The sequence below is a fragment of the Panthera onca genome, chromosome E2 (assembly GCF_046562875.1).
Source record: "Panthera onca isolate mPanOnc1 chromosome E2, mPanOnc1 haplotype 2, whole genome shotgun sequence".
Taxonomy (NCBI): domain Eukaryota; kingdom Metazoa; phylum Chordata; class Mammalia; order Carnivora; family Felidae; genus Panthera; species Panthera onca.
The window spans coordinates 34357842-34376716 of NC_138353.1; the positions used below are offsets into that span (position 1 = coordinate 34357842).

The 18875-nt window shown below is 48.8% G+C and overlaps 1 protein-coding gene across 4 annotated transcripts in view; it reads left to right on the forward strand.

The window, feature by feature from the left end:
• ADGRG3 (adhesion G protein-coupled receptor G3) overlaps nt 1–18875 on the forward strand; it is a 29913-nt gene that overhangs the window by 6935 nt on the left and 4103 nt on the right. The window contains exons 3-12 of one of the 4 annotated variants that reach the window (XM_060650667.3): nt 9704–9839; nt 11387–11533; nt 12391–12525; nt 13065–13104; nt 13301–13374; nt 13508–13620; nt 14767–14982; nt 15674–15954; nt 16150–16243; nt 17533–17816. In XM_060650667.3, the coding sequence (XP_060506650.3) occupies nt 9704–9839; nt 11387–11533; nt 12391–12525; nt 13065–13104; nt 13301–13374; nt 13508–13620; nt 14767–14982; nt 15674–15954; nt 16150–16243; nt 17533–17816 (1520 nt within the window). Of the gene's footprint in view, nt 1–9703; nt 9840–11386; nt 11534–12390; nt 12526–13064; nt 13105–13273; nt 13375–13507; nt 13621–14766; nt 14983–15673; nt 15955–16149; nt 16244–17532; nt 17817–18875 lie in introns of all 4 variants that reach the window. The other 3 variants (XM_060650666.3, XM_060650668.3, XM_060650671.3) reach the window with 3 other exon arrangements.

Here is an 18875-nt window from a genome sequence, read left to right on the forward strand (position 1 = left end):
TGAGTAATATTCCCTTGTGTGGACATACTACATTTTGTTTATCCATTCATCAGTTGATGGACATTTGAATTATTTCCAGTTTGGTGATTATGAATAATGCTGCCATGAACGTTTGAATTCAAATCTTTGTAGACATATGTTTTCATTTCTTTTGGGTAAATACCTAGGAACAGAATTGCAGGGAGATCTGGTAAGTATATGTTCAGCTTTTTAAAAACTGCCTGACTATTCCTCAAAGTGTATCCTTTGCTTTTCCATCAACAAAAGGACTGCGGGTCTAAAAATCTTTGCAACCTTGTCAGTTGCAAATCCAGTAAGTGTGAGTGGTATTTCACTGTGGTTTTAATTTGTGTTTCACAAATGACCAATGATGTTGAACATCTTTTCATGTGCGTATTAGCCATTTGCATCTTTTCTTTGGTGAAATGATTATTCAAATATTTCCCTCATCTTTCATTAAAAAAATTTTTTTAATATAATTTATTGTCAAGTTGGCTAACATACAGTGTATACAGTGCGCTCTTGGTTTTGAGGTAGATTCTCATGATTCATCGCTTACATACAACACCCAGTGCTCATCCCAACAAGTGCCCCCCTCAATGCCCATCACCCATTTTCCCCTCTCCCCACCCCCCCCAATCAACCCTCAGTTTTTTCTCTGTATTTAAGGGTCTTTTATGGTTTGCCTCCCTCTCTGAAACTATTTTCCCCCTTCACTTCCCCCATGGTCTTCTGTCAAGTTTCTCAAATTTCACATATGAGTGAAAACATGTGATATCTGTCTTTCTCTGACTGACTTATTTCACTCGGCATAATACCCCCCAGTTCCATCCACATTGTTGCAAATGGCAAGATTTCATTCTTTCTCATTGCCAAGTAGTATTCCATTGTATACATAAACCACATCATCTTAATCCATTCATCAGTTGACATTTGGGCTCCTCCCATAACTTGACTATTGTTGAAAGTGCTGCTATAAACATTGGGGTACAAGTGCCCCTATGCATCAGCACTCCTGTATCCCTTGGGTAAATTCCTAGCAGCGCTATTGCTGGGTCATAGAGTAGTTCTATTTTTAATTTTTTGAGGAACCTCCATACTGTATCCAGAGCAGCTGCACCAGTTTGCATTCCCACCAGCGGTGCAAGAGGGTTCCCATTTCTCCACATCCTTGCCAGTATCTGTTGTTTCCTGATTTATTCATTTTAGCCACTCTGACTGGTGTAAGGTGGTATCTCAGTGTGGCTTTGATTTGTATTTCCCTGATGATGAGTGATGTTGAGCATCTTTTCATGTGTCTGTTGGCCATCTGGATGTCTTCTTTGGAAAAGTGTCTATTCATGTCTTTTCTTCACTTGATTATTTTTTGGGTGTGAGTTTGATAAGTTCTTTATAGATTTTGGATACTAACCCTTTATCTGATATGTCGTTTGCAAATATCTTCTATTCCATCCATTGCCTTTTAGTTTTGTTGATTGTTTCCTTTGCAGTGCAGAAGTTTTTATCTTGATGAGGTCCCAATAGTTCATTTTTGCTTTTATTTCCCTTGGCTTTGGAGATGTGTCAAGCAAGAAATTGCCGCAGTTGAGGTCAAAGAGGTTGTTGCCCATTTTCTCCTCTAGGATTTTGATGGTTTCCTGTCTCACATTTAGGTCTTGCATTCATTTTGAGTTTATTTTTGTGTATAGTAAGAAAGTGGTCCAGTTTCACTCTTCTGCATGTTGTTGCCCAGTTCTCCCAGCACCATTTGCTAAAGAGATTTTTTTCCATTGGATACTCTTTCCTGCTTTTTCAAAGATTATTGGCCATACATTTGTGGGTCCAATTCTGGGTTCTCCATTCTACTCCATTTGTCTATGTGTCTGTTTTCATGCCAATACCATACTATCTTGAGGATTACAGCTTTGTAGTAGAGGCTAAAGTCCAGAAGTGTGATGTCTCCAGTTTTGGTTTTCTTTTTCAACATTACTTTGGCTACTCGGGGTCTTTTGTGGTTCCATACAAATTTTAGGATTGTTTGTTCCAGCTTTGAGAAGAATGCATGTGCAATTTTGATTGGGATTGCACTGAATGTATAAACTGCTTTGGGTAGTATTCACATTTTAACAATATTTCTTCTTCAAATCCATGAGCATGGAATGTTTTTCCATTTCTTTGTCTTCTTCAATTTCTTTAAAAAAATTTTTTTAACATTTATTTATTTTTGAGAGAGAGAGAGAGAGAGACAGAGCACGAGCTGGGAAGGGGCAGAAAGAGGGGGAGACACAGAATCCAAAGCAGGCTCCAGGCTCTGAGCTGTCAGCACAGAGCCTGACTCTGGGCTCAAATCCATAAGCCGTGAGATCATGACCTGAGCCAAAGTCGGACGCTTAACTGACTGAGCCACCCAGATGCCCCTGGATTCTATATTGTTTATTTCTGCTCTGATCTTTATTATTTCTCTTCTTCTGCTGGGCTTGAGGTTTCTTTGTTGTTCTGCTTCTAGTTCCTTTAGGTGTGCTGTTAGATTTTGTATTTGGGATTTTTCTTGTTTCTTCAGATAGGCCTGGATTACAATGTATTTTCCTCTTAGGACTGTCTTTGCTGCATCCCAGAGGGTTTGGACTGTCATGGTTTCATGTTCATTTGCTTCCATATATTTTTAAATTTCTTCTTTAATTCGCATTTATTCTTTAGTAGGATGTTCTTTAACCTCAATGCATTTGGACGTTTTCCAAACCTTTTCTTGTGGTTGATTTCAAGTTTCATAGCATTGTGATCTGAAAATATGCATGGTATGATCTCAATTCTTTTATATTTATTGAAGGCTGTTTTGTGACCCAGTATGTGATCTATCTTGGAGAATGTTCCATGTGTACTTGAGAAGAATGTGTATTCTGCTGCTTTTGGATGAAAAGTTCTTAATATACCTGTCAAGTTTCTCTGGTCCAGTGTATCATTCAAAGCCATTGTTTCTTTATTGATTTTCTGCCTAGATAATCTGTCCATTGCTATAAGTGGAGCATTAAAGTCTCCTGCAATTACTGTATTCTTAGCAATAAGAGTGCTTATGTTTGTGATTAATTGATTTATATATTTGTGTTCTTTCAATTGGGGGCATAAACATTTATAATTGTTAGCTCTTCTTGATGGATAGACCCCATAATTCTGATATAATGCCCTTCTTCGTCTCTTGTTACAGCCTTTAGTTTAAAATCTAGTTGGTCTGATATAAGTATGACTACTCCATCTTTCTTTTGACTTCCAGTAGCATGATAGATGGTTCTCCAGCCCCTCACATTTAATCTGCAGGTGTCCTCAGGTCTAAAATGGGTCTCTTGTCGACAGCATATAGATGGATCTTTTTTTTTTTTTTATCCATTCTGATACCCTATGTCTTTTGATTGGAGCATTTAGTCCATTTACATTCAGAGCTACTATCGAAAGATCTGGATTTAGTGTCTTTGGGTTATCTGTAGGTTTCATGCTTGTGGTGATGTCTCTGGTCCTTTGTAGTCTTTGCAGCACTCCACTCACAGAGTCCCCCTTAGGATCTCTTGCAGGGCTGGTTTAGCGGTAAAGAACTCCTTCAGCTTTTGTTTGTCTGGGAAAGCCTTTATCTCCTTCTATTCTGAATGACAGGCTGCTGGATAAAGGATTCTTGGCTGCATATCTTTCCTATTCAGCACATTGAATATTTCCTGCCACTCCCTCTGGCCTGCCAAGTTTCAGTGGACAGGTCTGCTACTACCCTTATGTGTTTATCCTGGTAGGTTAAGGCCCATTTGTTCCTAGCTGCTTTCAGAATTCTCTCTTTATCTTTGTATTTTGCCAGTTTCACTATGATATGCCATAGAGAAGACCTATTCTTGTTGAATCTGAAGGGAGTTCTCTCTGCCTCCTGGATTTGGATGTCTGCTTCCTTTTCCAGATTAGGGAAGTTCTCAGCTATAATTTGTTCAAGTACACCTTCTGCCCCTTTCTCTCTCTCTTCTTCTACTTTAACTCCTATGATAGGGATATTATTCCATTTCATTGAGTCACTTAGTTCTCTAATTCTCTCCTTGTGGTCCAGTATGTTTTTTTCTCTTTTCTTGGCTTCATCATTTTCCATAATTTTATCTTCTATTTCACTTACTCTCTCCTCTGCCTCTTCCATCCTTGCTGTCACTGCATCTAGTTTATTTTGCACCTCATTTACATCATTTCTTCATTCGTTGTGACTATTTCTTAGTTTCTTGATCTCTGCAGCAATAGATTTTCTGCTGTCTTCTATGCTTTTTTCAAGCCCAGCGATTAATCTTATGACTATTATTCTAAATTCTTGATCAGATATATTGTTTATGTCTGTTTTGAGCAATTCCTTAGCTATCATTTCTTCCTGGAATTTCTTTTGAGGAGAACTCTTCCATTTCATCATTTTGGCTAGTTTTCTGTCTTTACGTGTTTTAATAGCTTGTTATGTGTCCTGCACCTGTGAGCACTACTATATTAAAAAGGGGTCATATGCCGTCCAGGGCCTGGCCCTTCAGGAGGTGTTTTTGGAGTGTGTTGTGTGCTGTCTGTTGTTGTGACTCTGGTTGCTTTATCTCTCTACTCATAGTGGTGGTTTGGACCTTCCATCAGGTGTGTTTTGATTTGTTCATTGAAGTAACCCTGGAAAAAAAATTTTAAAAAACGGGGGTGGTGGTTGCAGAAGAAGCCTTATCCCATACAAAGAGAGAAATGACAGGGGTGGGGAAAAAAAAAAGAAAATTGACCAGGGAGAGTAACTATACAACTTAATCCAGAGAGAGAGAGAGAGAGAGAGAGAGGAGAATAAAGAAGAAGGAGGTACAGAAGAGGTTTAAAACAAATAGATTAATTACGTCTGCTTAAACAAACCAACGGCCAGAGTAACCAGACTAGAGAAGGGAAGAAATAAGAAGACGAAAAGAAAAAAATATATATATGTAATAAGAATTGACCAAGAATTAAGTCAGAAGATGCAAAACCACTGGACTGATATCTGATGGTGCCTTGGAACCGGTGGCTGTGCTGGTCTGGAGGAGGGGCCGCCGGGCGAGGTCAGTGTCAGTCTTGCTCTGGTAGATACACAGTTACCAGGCATGGAGGGGTGTGGTTTGGTGCAGGCAGGTCCTGCCTCCACTGCCAGCCCCCTGTCTGTTCCTGAAGCCCCACTTTGTTGGTGATGGGAAGAAAAATGGTGACACCCCAGTCTCTCCTCCCCGGACTGGGTGACCCAAACCACTCTGTTCAGGCCGTCCTCACAGTGCTGTGCAAACGTGAGCAGGCCCATTAGTTCCACTCCACAGTCTCCCATTCCTCCCAGATGCTGGGATGCAAACCCCAATGTCTTAAAGGATCCCGCCCCGCACGCCCTGGTTCCAGGATAGTGCCACTCCACCCAGCCGGCAAAGGGTCTCTGGCTGGTGGGTGCAAGCAGGGTCTTTTGTCCTTGGAACAGCTCTTTGCCTTCTTCCCACTGCCCTCCAGGGAGGGGATTGCTTTCTCCGACCGACCGCAGACTGCGCCTCTGAGCTGGCTACTGAGCCCAGGGCTGGTTCCCCTCCCCGCAGGCATGTGAACTGGGCAGCTGGCCCCAGTCTGGGGAAAACCCCAAAATTAGAAATTGGATCTTTTTCTGTTTTTTTCCGATCCCCGGTCCGTAGTTTTTCTCTTGTCCAAATACAATCCCACACTTCCACAGCCTATCTTTCTCTTCCTTTTGTCTCTGCACAGAAGGGGATCCCTGCCCTCCATTCCTACACCACTTGTCTTATCTCTCCCAGTTCACAATCATGCACCTATGGCCCGCCAAGTTGTCCCCGTGGGCCCCTAGAGACGTTTCTGTCACTCTTCAGCCCAGACTCTTGGAATTCCAAATCCTCTAGCCTCAATACTGCTGCGTTTGAGGGACAAGAGAACTCCGGGTCCCCCTACTTCTCTGCCCACTGTTGACCTGCCCACCTTTCCCTCTTCTTTTAAATTGGGTTTTATCTTCTCACTATTGAGTTTTAAGAATCCTTTCTATATTCTGGATGCAAGTCCTTTATCAGATGTATGATTTACAAATATTTTCTCCCAGTGTATGTCTTGTCTTTTTGTTTCTTAACGATGTCTTTTGAAAATCAAAAACATTTAATTTTGAGGAAGTCAAATTAAAAATTTTTTTTACATTTACTTATTTTTGAGAGACAGAGAGACAGAGCACAAGTGGGGAGGGGCAGAGAGAGAAGGAGACAGAATCTGAAGCAGGCTTCAATGCTCTGAGCTGTCAGCACAGAGCCTGACGCAAGGCTCGAACTCACAAACCATGAGATATGACCTGAGCTGAATTCAGACGCTCAACTGACTGAGCCACCCAGGAGCCCCAAGGAAGTCAAATTTAAATGTGTGTGTGTGTGTGTGTGTGTGTGTGTGTGTGTGTGTTTGATATCATATCAAAGAGATGTTCATCTAGCTACAGATTTTTCTAAGTTGTCTTCTACAAGTGTATATGGTTTTAGCTCTTATAATTAGGTTATGCATTTGGAGTTAATTTTTTGTGCACAGGGTGAGGTAAATGTCTAACTTTATATTATTATTAGTTATTATTAATTTTTGCATTTAGATGTCTAATGGTTACAGCACTATTTGTTGAAAAGAATTCTTTCTCCATTGAATTGTTTTTGGAAGGGCATTCCATTGATGGGCTAAATGGAAGCTTTTGGAATGTCTTCTCCCAACCAAGATAGTAAGCCAGAAACCAAACTACCTCCCTGGGGAGAACTGCAGAGATTCATGTCACCAGGAAAGACTTGAAAGATGCAGGGGTGGTGATGGCTCCCATAACTCCATTTACCTCACCATAAGTCAGGTGGGTGTTGGAGAATGACTCTGGACTGTCTTACACTAATCAGGTGGTCACCACCAGCAGCTGCTGTCCAATTGCAGCTCCTGTCCCAGATGAGTACGGTTACTCAAACAAATCAACACACCTCCCTTGGAAGTGGATATGTAGCTACTCCATGGCCAATGCACTTTTTTCCATACTAATTTTCAAGGGCTACTGGAAGCAGTTTACTTCTACCGGGCAAAGCCAACAGTATACTGCACAGTTTCCTCAGGGCTATGTCAGTTCTCTTGATCTCTGTCATATAGTTCACAGAGACCGTATTAATCCTGACATTCTATACAGCATCACTCTGGTCTGCTTTATGGACAACATCATGTTGATTGGATCTGATGAGCAGAAAGTGGCAAGTAGTTAAGATGCCTTAGGAAGATGCAAGTGAACTAGAACATGGGAAATAAACCCCACAAGAGTTCAGGGGCCCCTCCCTTCAGGGAATTTCCTAGGTATTCAGAGGTCTGGAGAACATCGAGATATCCCCTCCTAGGGAGGTTAATAAAAGGAAAGCTGTTGAAACTCCCACCACTTAATGTAAAAACAGGCACAATGTGGGAAAACACGTATCATGCAAACATGAACCAAAGATATCTGAGTAGCTATGTTAATAGCAGACAAAGAATATGATGTTTAAATGGGTATCAACTTTGTAATTAAAAATTCAACCTTACATATATGCGTTAGACTTTTTGACTCTATGTTACATTTCACAACTAAAACAATTTTTAAAAGTGCTCTGGAAACTAGATCAGGAAATCTTCCCTTAAGAAAGTGAATTGGGAGCAGGGCACCTGGGTGGCTCAGTTGATTAAGCATCCAACTTTGGCTCAGGTCATGATCTCAGTTTGTGAGTTTGAGCCCCACGTCGGGCTCTGTGCTGACAGCTCAGAGCCTGGAGCCTGCTTCGAGTTCTGTGTCTCCCTCTCTCTCTGCCCATCCCTTGCTCACACTCTGTCTCTCTGTCTCTCTCTCAAAAATAAATAAACATTAAAAATATTTTTTTAAGTGAATTGGGTTGTTTTGTGAGGTCAAAGATTTTTAAACACACACACACATACACACACACATAGAAAGAGAGATACAATTAAGTGCACAAAAAATATTGAATTTATTTTATTTGGTAACCATGAAAATCACAATATTTTTTGTATAAAATTTTAAAGGGTAAATAAAAAGCTAGACTCAGTGTAGCTCAATCAGTAGATTTCGACAACCTCACCCCACTGTTTCTAGCTGGATGGTGTTCTAATTGCCTGCCCCACCTAAACACATTTGCACATATTTGCAAGGGTTACTCTCTATAGTGTGCAATATAAAGCCTCCCTTTTGTCTCCCTGGCAGGCTCTCCTTAGCTACTCCTTTCCAACAGCCTTGATCTGGTTGTATCTGGCTGTATCCCCTTCTCTCCCATTGCTACCTCAGCCCTCACGTATTCAGAGTTGCTAAGGAAAGGTAGGCAGCACATCTCAGGACCCCAGCTTAGGAAAAGGAACTCTGGTCACGGGGATCTTTCAGTACCATGGAGAGTAGGGGGGGATGCGGGGGGTGGGGGTTGCTTTTAGCTGATGGCAAAGGGGCTGTGATAAAATAAATGGCAATTAACTTTTGTGTTCTCTGTACTTCTAACACTGGTTCAGTGCCCATAAGCCATTTCCCATACAGTTCAGCCTTTAGAGGGCGAATTCCCAGTATGTAGGCAGCGCTCAATAAATGTGAGTTGGCACTCATGCCACGCAATTATCATCCTACTGTTTGAAATACTCAGAGGATTACATAAGGAAGATATACAAAGGCCACTAAGTACATGAAAAGATGCTCACCACCATTAGTCATTAGGGGAATGCAAATTAAAACCACAATGAGATACTACTTCACACTTACTGGGATGGCTATCCTTGCAAACAAACGAACATAAAATGAAAATGTCAAGCGTTGGCAAGGATGTGGAGAAACGGAGCCCTCGAGCGTTGGTGTGAAAATGTCAACTGGTACAGCTGTGGAGAGCAGTTTGCCACTTCCTCGAGAAGTTAAACACAGAACTACCATATGACCCAGCAATTCCACTCCTAGGTATATACCCCCAAAGAATTCCAAACAAGTCCTTAAGCAAAAGCTTGTACTTGAATACAAGCAGCCCTGGGTATCATAGGCAAAAAGTGGAAACAAGCCAAATGTCCATCAATGGATAAGTGTATATAGAAAATGTGGTATATTTATAGAATGGCCGTTTTATTCATCCATAACAAGGAATGGAATACTTGCACATGCTTATACAACATGTAAGAACCTTAAGAACAGGCTAAATGAAAGAAGCCAGACACAAAGACCAGATATACAATTCCGTTTATAAGAAACTTCTAGAACAGGCAAATTCATAGATTAGTGTTTGCAAGGGGCTGAGGGAAGAGGGAAAGGATGGCTGCTTCATGGGTAGAGGGTTTCCTTCTGGAGGGATGAGAATGTTCCAAAGTTAGATAGCGATGGTGGTCACACAACACTGTGAATGTATTTAATGCCGCTGAATCGTGTACTTTAAAACGGTTAAAATGGTAAACTTTACGTTACGTATATATTGTTACCAAAAAAGACAAACACATAAACTATTCAGAGGGACTACTGGCCGGAATCTCCCAGAACGAGCCTGGCTTGCTCTCACGACACCCTGCTTCTCCTGCCGTGATCCCAGGGTCTTTTCTTTGATATTCTGGGTCATCCCTCCTCCCCCAGGAACCTGATGGTGGCTTCCTCGTCATCCAGGCAGGGGACCAGGTGAGTGCGTAATCCCAGCCTGCAAGACTCTATCTATTCTCCCTGATTCCCGGCCCTTTGCAGATACTGGCTGAAATACGAGTTCCATCTGGTGGAGAATCAGATGGGGATAGTGAATACGTCTTTTTTGAAGGCTGTTGTCCAGAGTGTCAGCACCAACATCTCAGAAGACCTGTTCTTCTCTCTGACGCCTTCCCAGGTGAAGAGGTCCCTGTCCCTGTTGGCTGTTTCTGGCTCCATTTCCCTCAGACGTATTTTTCAGAATTCTGAGAGACTACTGGTCTGTGCTTGGTGCCCACCAAACTAAATCCCTCGCCTGTCCCATTTGGTAGTGCTCTGCCTCTTTGCTAATGGGTGCTAATGGGTACTAGGGATGAGTGGATCCTGGTGACAGATTACCCAGGGTGGAGAAAGACGCATAGGGAAGATCATCAAATTGAGAGTCAGGGCATCTGGGTTCCAGTCCTGGGCTCCCCACCCCCTCCCTAGGTGTCTTCCAGGAAACCCCTTCCTGTCTCTGGGCCCCGGAGCCCTCATCTGTAAGATGAGCACTAAGGCTCCTCCAAGGTCAGAGGTTCCCTTCTGCCCTCCCTCCCAGGGAACACATTTGAAACCAGGTAAAGGCGCACCTCACCATACTGCAAAGGGCCCCACAGGCAGACTCTAGATTTACACTGGTCTGGATTCAAATCCCGGCGCTGCCCTTTACCAGCTAATGTGATACTGAGCTCACGACCGAAATTTTCTGAGCTTTGGTTTCCCCAATCTGTAAAACGGTGACAGTAGTGCCCACTTTCAAGGTTATGGGGGGAGCAAGTGAGATAATGCACAGGGAGTCCTGGGTGCAGGGACTTCACTCCCTTAAGGAGGGAAGCTGAGGATGATGTTCAGGCGGCAGACAAGTTGGCTATCATCAGGGTACTTCTAGGCCTGTCTGGAAAAGGAGCGATGAAAGAGAAGACCTTTCCCAACCCTTTATTTATGTGACCCAAGCAGCTGAGCCCTCTGCTTGGGGGCACCCGCTGGCCCCAGAGATCACCCCCATGTTCTTTGACAAGGGTCCAGATGGGAAGGACAAAGGTGGGGCTCTCGCCTCCTACCCTTAGCTCCTCCTGTTCCAGTGTCCACGGGGTGCTTTTGAGGCAGGACCAGTTGGGACCCGGCTGCAGCCCAGTGGACCAGTGAGGTCAGAGAATGAACAAATTACCAATGAAATTTAGTATTTTAACCATTCTCAGCTTTTACCAAATATGTTGTCAGGCAGGGGGGAAATCACATTCTATGTGTTTTGTATTCTCTGCCTCTGCTCTTGTGGTCTCCCTTTCTGGGGGACTTTATTCTTTCCAGTTATTCCTGCTTCAGAAGCCAGACACCATCACCATAAAGCCCTACGTAATTACAAGGGCTGGCAGGAAGCTGGCCGACCCTCCTTCACACTTGTAAACTGAACTTCACCGACTTCTTTGGGTCTGACCCTGACGAGTGGCCACACAGGCAACTTGTTAGCTCCATTCTCCATATTGGGAAAACTGAGGGTCCGTGAGGCTGGGGCTTGTCCAGGGGCTCACAGTCTGGGCAGAGCAGAGCTTGCAGTGTGCCTCCAGGTGTCCTGCCTCTCAGAGTGATGCCCTCGGGCACCACCCCTCCACCCAATACCTCAGTTTCCCCTCCCAACTAGGGGAATGGCAAGACGGGTGTGTTGGAACCCTGGGGGAAAGACGGGAGCTGCAGGGTCTGTGGTTACAGGTTCCAAGGCCAGTGACAGAGGAGGAGCATGAGCCCCCTGACAGAGTCCGGCTGCCCCGGAGTCTCTTTGAATCCCTGCAGGACAGCAGTTCGGTGGTCCGGCTGGCCATCACGCTCCTGGACATCGGTCCAGGGAATCTCTTTAAGGTGAGGAGAGGCCTGATGGAGGCTCAGGGCAGCTCAGTGGGTCAGTGCTCAGTTCACCAGGGACCTGTGCCCCAGCTTGCCCTCTCTCGGATCTTTGCTGTGGGTCCCAATGGGGATGGAGGAGGTGATGAGCCTCCGGAGAACGTTTCTAAAGCAGCCCAAGGTCATCCCAGACTTCTGTCCTCGGAGTCTGTGCACTGCAAACTCGCACTGGTCACACACACTCAGATGTTTGGACCCCACGCACCAGTGTCCTTGGTTGGACCTGTACGTGTATCCCAAGCATTCATGTCCCCTTGTGTGTCCTTGTGGATGTACAGATGCACATATTCTTTCAGATTCCTGGTGTGTATGTAATCGCGTGTGCTCCTGTGTGACCGTGTCCACACAAGCGAGGGTACCCAGGTTCTTGCAAATGTGTACCAGGCATGCCTGTCCAGAGGTGTGTAATCCACTCACGTGTAGACACAGTGCACGATGAGTGTTCCTATGGGCCGGTGCTCACCCCCCGTAGGCACCCACTGCCCTCCAGTGGGACAGCTGGTCTTTCTTCTAGCCCTACGCTTCTCCACCTAAGTGGGCAGAGGAGCCCTGGGGCCAGCAATGGAGAGCTGTTGGCCGCATGGCTTTGTGACCGTTTGGCCTGGGGTGTTGGGCTCACTGGGGTCCAGCCTGGGCAGGGGACTACAGGGAGCAGCAGGAGGAAAGTCGCCCATGATCCCTCAGTCCCCTGGTCCCCTAGCCACAGACTTTACTCTCTAGGCAAGGGTGATGGGTCCTGGGTGTTCCCAGGAACCCCCACAGAGTTTGGTTGGGACAGCCCCTTCCTAAGCCCAGCTCCCCATCTCCCTCCACAGGGCTCCGAGCTCAGCCTGGAGGACAGCAGCAGCGTGTTGAACAACCGCGTGGTGGGCTTGAGTTTGGGCAATATATCTGTCAGCAGGCTGGCTGAGCCTTTGGAGATCACCTTCTCCCACCAGCGCCCACCCTCTGTGAGCCCCCAGTCCGGGCCTGGCAGCTACTAAGGGGCAGACAGGCGGGTGGTCACCCACAAGCACACAGGCAGACATGCATAGGACTCTGCACCTCCCATCCTTCCACAGCCACCCGGCAGAAGCCGCAAAGACCATACACATGGCTGTGCCCAGGGACACATGCCACCTGCACACGAATGTCCATTTGACCCCCAGGTCCCCTCGCACTCGTGCTTTTGGGCGTGCACATAGGGCCTGGCAAACCCACCAGCATGCCACCCACATACATGCTCCCTCAAAGGCACATGCACACAGACATGCAACCCTCCCACTCACAGCCCCGCGCCTCTCACGCGCTGGTCCACAGCACTCTAAATGGTGCAGTCCGTGGTCCTGTGTGACCCATGGGGTGAGCCTTGCTTTCTACCCAATGCACACTCAGCGGGGGGCGGGGGGGCATGCTGTCCTCTCCCCTCCTCTCCCCACACTCTCCTCGGCCCTCTCTCCTCTCCCAACCGCCCCATGCCTCCACCCTGATATCCATTCTCTGGTTTCAGAACATGACCTTCAGCTGTGTATTCTGGGATGTGACTAAAGGTAGGCAGGGAGAGTGCGGGCTCCCTTGGCGAGGTGGGGGGCAGAACGCCACCGGCAGGGCCCCTCCCCCTCCCTTCCTTCCTCTCTGTTCCCCTCCCCTCCTCTCAGGTCCCCGCCACTCCCCCATATTCCCATACACTCTCCTATGTTCCCCTCCCTTCCTCTCCAGGGTCAACAGGAGACTGGTCTTCCACAGGCTGCTCCACAGAGCTCAGCGCCAAGAGGACTGTCTGTCGCTGTGACCACCTGACCTTCTTCGCTTTGCTGCTGGTAACAGCCCACCCGCCCTGATCCCAGCAGTTCTGGAGGCACCGAGGCTGCCTGGCAGGGGCCAGGGGCTTTGGGATGTGTGGGGCCTGGCCTCTGACTGATGCGGTTCCGGTTCCGGGGGTGTTGCCCACAGAGGCCGATCTTGGACCGGGCCACGGTGCAGGCCCTCATTCGCATTTCCCAGGCTGGCTGTGGAGCCTCGATGATCTTCCTGGCCTTCACTGTTGTCCTGTATGCTGCCCTGAGGTGGGTGACCCCCCTCCTCCCCACCCCATGTCTCCCTCTTGTCCTGAAAGGCAGGAGAGGTGCAGGCTAGAAAGTACACTGCTTGTGCAGCATTATAGATATCCTCTCCAAACCCTAGTTTCCTCATCTGTAAAATGGGGTTGGGGGTTGAAATGTGTCAGAGTTATTTCAGTTGAAAGTGGCAGGAACTCAAAGTCACTCAAATATAATGGGGAATATGTGCTTCCTGTAAGGCAGCCTTCAGGCATGGTTGGATCCAGGGGCTCAAAAGACTTGCTCTCCCTCTGCTTCTCCCAACTTTGCTCTCTCCTTTGTCAGCCTTGTCAAGCAGCTTCTTCACACTCAGGGAGTCCCAGCCTTGTCTTCCTAAGCAGTGAATTTTCTAAACAAAGTTCCAGAATTAAAGCCTTTTTCTTTTAACATTTTATTTTGAAATTGTTATAGACTGACAGGAAGTTGCAAATATACTACATAGAGTCCCACAGTTTTTTTCCAGTGATAACATTTTATATAACTGTAGTATTAATACCCAAACCAGGAAATTGGCATTGGTACAGTGCTACTAACTAGAATACAGTTTCCACAATTTTTTACATGCATTCCTTCCTCTGTGCACATGTGTGTGTGTGTGTGTGTGTGTGTGTGTGTGTATGTGTATTTCTATGCAATTTTATCCTGTGTATACCAGAGTTGAGTTTTGCTCTAAGCTGAACCATTTGCCCATGATGGAACAGGTCACTGTGGTCAAGGGGTGGGTTACACTGATTGGCCAAGCCAGGTCATGTGCCTGCTTTTATTTGAACTAACAAAGGGTCTACCTCAGCCAAACTGCAGGGCTGAGAGCGGGAAAGGGGGTTCCTCAGGGAAACCCATTCCAGAAGGAGGAGTGGGTGCCGGACAGGCAGAGATCACTGGCCTGTGCTCAGGTTCTCTGGGTCCAGGCCATGGCCGAGGGACCCACAGGAACTGTCGGCTTGAAGGAGCCTGTGGGAGCAGCCACATGCCCCAGCCTGCCCTGGACCCCAGCCTCCCCACCCATGACTGACCTGGAGCAGCCCTGGGGTCTCCTGACTCGGTCTGGGGCCCTCTGACTGCCCTTTTCCACGTGCCTCTCTGCCTCTGTCACCGTGCGGGCCTGGGCTGCAGCCCCCAGCAGCCCCACTCCCTCCGTCTCAGAGCAAGCCGTGAGTGTAAGCGGTGCCACCCCTGTCCCCAACCAAGCTCCCGCCTGGGACACAGCCCCCATCCCCAACAAGCTGAGCATGACCTGCCAGCTGGCTGCGCCGCTGGACCCTGTGAGCCCGGCTTGGAGCGCCAGAAGGAATCGTCACCAACTCTCGAGGGTGGGCCCTGGCGTCTCAGGTGAGATGCACATTATGCCTCATGCTCCTTTCCAGGCAGCCCTGGGCTCTCATCCCTCCAGTGAGAGCCCTGGGGATCTGTTTGCTAGGAATTCAGAGTGTGAACTCCACGGACAGGGAGTGAGCCTCCGGCCCTCTCCGGGCTTCATTCTCCCTACTACGTCCCAGCCTCCTGCACCCGTGCCCAGTCCCGCAGTCCATCTACTCACTCAACCAAATGCACGCAAGGCTGGCTCCGGCCTACTGTGCTAGCCCGAGGTCACAGCCAGAGAGGAGGGGGGTGGCTACAGTGAGCTGCAGGAAACTTCCAAATCAGCCTGGAATAAGTGGCAGTCAGAGACAGCTTCCTCAGAAGGAAAGGCCCAGGGAAGTTTTGAAGGAAGAGTAGGGAAAGGCATTGAGAGCAGAGGGAAGAGCAGGGGCAAAGTCCGGGAGGTGTGGAAAAGCAGAATGCGCTCAGGGAATTGCAAGGAATGCAGTTTGGCCAGAGCATTGAGTCAAGGGATGAGGCCAGCAGGATCCGGACCCCACAGGACCCTGAGGGCCATGAGATGGCTTCTGCACCTGAACCGGACAGCATCCACACTCCAGCTGCTGGCAGGGGCGGAACAGAGGAGGTGGAATGGAGAGGCCGTGGTGCCCCATGGGAGCCGCGTCCTCTTGCAGCCTCTCATTGGCCCTTCTCACCCCAGGTTCTACCGGCAGCGGTTCAAGTCAGAAGATGCCCCCAAGGTCCATGTGGCCCTGAGCATTAGCTTGTTTCTCCTGAATCTAGCCTTCTTCATCAATGTGGGGCATGGCCGTGAGCGGTCAGATGCCACCTGCTGGGCCCGGGGGGCCATCTTCCACTATTTCCTACTCTGTACCTTTACCTGGATGGGCCTGGAAGCCTTCCACCTCTACCTGCTCGTCATCAAGGTCTTCAACACCTACTTTGGGCACTATTTCCTGAAGCTGAGCCTCGTGGGCTGGGGTAGGTGCAGCTCAGACAGGCAGTGAGCATGGCTGGCCCTGGGAGGGGGACAGGAGGGAGAGCCGCCTAGGGCAGAGAGGGGGCTCCCTCTGTTGTACAGGCTCAGGACCTGGGGGATGGGCCGCTGGAGGGGATTTGGGAGGAGGACAGGCCAAGGGAGCCCAGCAATGCCGCAGCCCCTCCTGTTGTGCACAGGCCTGCCTGCCCTAATCGTCATTGGCACTGGGAGCGCCAACAGCTATGGCCACTATGCCATCCGCGACAAGAAGAACATGGCCACGCTGGAGCTGTGAGTGGTGGCTGTGGGAGCAGGGGTGACATCAGGTCCCTGGCTGCACATATCTGGGCCAGAGGGATGTGGGGAGAGGAGGGAATCCTGGGAAGAGAGACTGAGTAAGTCAAGGCAAAGGATCCTCCAGCTAGCTCATGGCCTGGAGTGGTAAACTGAGGACTGGATGGAGAAAGCTCAATGAGACAGGGGGTCTGAAATGGAGGAAAGCGAGCTGAGGCAGGATGCCTTGCTCTAGCCTGGGCCACCACCGGCGCATATGGTACCTTTGGGCAAATTTAAAAAGGTGCTCTGCCAACCTGTCATGCCAGGGGCTCAGCCCCACCTGCCCCCTCAGCCAGCTGCCCTTGTGCAGGACACAACCTGCCCAACACTGGTGACAGCCCTGGTTCTCTCTGGACTCTGCCTCTGAATTGCTGTGTGGCCTAGCCTGGCCCCTCCCAGGGCCTCAGTCTCCTCATCTGTACAATGAGGTGTGATGAGCATACTCTTTCACACCCTTTGCCCTGCAGTGCGTGTTGCACGGGGCTGAGCTGAGCCTCCCCCAGAGTGCCTTCCCCGGGGCCATGGCTCTGTGCTAAGAGAGGCTGGTGGGGCCTTGGTCTTGTTCCCAGGACCTCAAATGCAGGGGCCACAGGGGCTAGAGAGGTAACATAAGCGCACGCGGTGGCCCAGGGGGAGACTGCGGTAGACTGGCAGTCACACACCCATCTATCGTCCCTCTGGAGGGCATCCACAGAGCTGCTGGGTGTCGTTTTACAAGAGAAGCAGAAATCTGGATGCTTACGCCAAGCCTCCCACTTTTTAAAGGGTGGTTGTTAATTCAATTGTTTAACAACATGATATGGGGCAAATGAAACGTGTCTTTGGGCCTAAATTTGCCCCTTTGCACTCGCTGGTCTAGGAAGAATTTTATTTTTATTATTTTTTTAATGTTTATTTTTGAGAGAGGGACAGAGAGAGAGGGAGACACAGAATCTGAAGCAGGTTCCGGGCTCTGAACTGTCAGCACCCACTATGGGGCTCAAACCCACAAACCGCGAGATCACGACCTGAGCCGAAGTCGGACGCTCCACCGGCTGAGCCACCCAGGTGCCCCTGCCCTCGCTGGCCTAAAGAGATGGCAGACAGGAGCCTTTTGACAGCCCCTTCCCAGGAGAATAGGGCGTTGGCGGGTAGCAGTGGGGGAAGGAGTCTTCTTGAGCACAGAAGGTCAGTTAGGGAAGACTGCGTGGGGCTTGCTGGACAGGGCCACCTCTCCGACCCCAGGGGCCATCTACTGCCTCCAGGTGCTGGTTCCGTGAGAAGACCGCTGTCTCTGCCCTCTACGTCACCGTCCATGGCTACTTCCTTATCACCTGCCTCTTCAGCGCTGTGGTCCTGGGCCTGGTGGCCTGGAAGATCTTCACTCTGTCGACTGCCACAGCAGGCAAGGAGCAGGGACCGAACTGGAAGGGAGTGCTCACCGTGCTGGGCCTCTCGAGCCTGGTGGGTGTGACCTGGTGGCTGGCCATCCTCACGCCCCTGGGCCGATCCACCATCTATGTCTTCGCACTGTTCAACTCCCTGCAAGGTGAGGCTTCTGGGCCAGGGCGGTGGCGGGTTGCCTCACCTGCAAGGGGTGCTTTGGGGGCACGGGGAGGAGGCAGACGGCGAGAAACAGGATTCCACTCAGGCTGGCTCAAATCAAGGGCTCTCCCAAGGACCCCAGGACGGGCAGGCTGACCGGCCTCGTGGGAACGGGTACCAGAGTCAGGAAAAGCCACCCAAACCAAAGCAGATACCGCCTCCATCTTTTTCTCTGGAGCTGCGTGTAGTCTCTCACCTTCTGTCTGTCCCTTCTGTCCTCTGTCCCTTCTGTCCCTTCTGTCCCTTCCTACCCAGGCTCGCTGATGGCTTCTTCCACCCTCCGTGACCTCTGTCTAGGGAGGGTGCTCTGATTCAGTCCGGTCCATGTTTTTAGGAGAGTCAAGGATCAGACTGAGCCATCTTGGTCCAGTCAGCTGTGACCTGTAGGGCAGGGTCACATGATGTGATGGCCACATGACATGGACAGTCTATAAGGAGTTGTGCTGGCAGAAGGAAGTGATTAGCGGAGGAAACGATGGGTAGGTGTGCTCCTTGCTCCCCACCTCGTCCTCCCTCTGATTTCCCAGCAGAGGAGAAGGCGCCCAGGGTGTGGGTGATGGTCCCCCCATCCTCTTCGCTCCTCACACTGTGCCATACACACAGCTTGGTAAATAATTAATGTATTTATTTTTGAGACAAAGAGCGAGAGAGTACAGGGGACGTGCAGAGAGGAGAGAGAGAGAATCCCAAGCAGGCTCTGAGCTGTCAGCACAGAGCCCGATGTGGGGCTCGAACGCACAGACCACGAGATTGTGACTTGAGCAGAAGTCAGATGCTTAACCGACTGAGCCACCCAGGCACCCCCATCTTATTTTTTAAAGTTTTTAAAATGTTTACTTATTTTTGAGGGAGAGAGTGAGAGAGAGAGAGAACACAAGCAGTGGAGGGGCAGAGAGAGAGGGAGACCAAGGATCCGAAGTGGGCTCCACGCTGACAGCACAGAGCCCAACTCGGGGCTCGAACCCAGGAACCGTGAGATCATGACCTGAGCCAAAGTCAGACG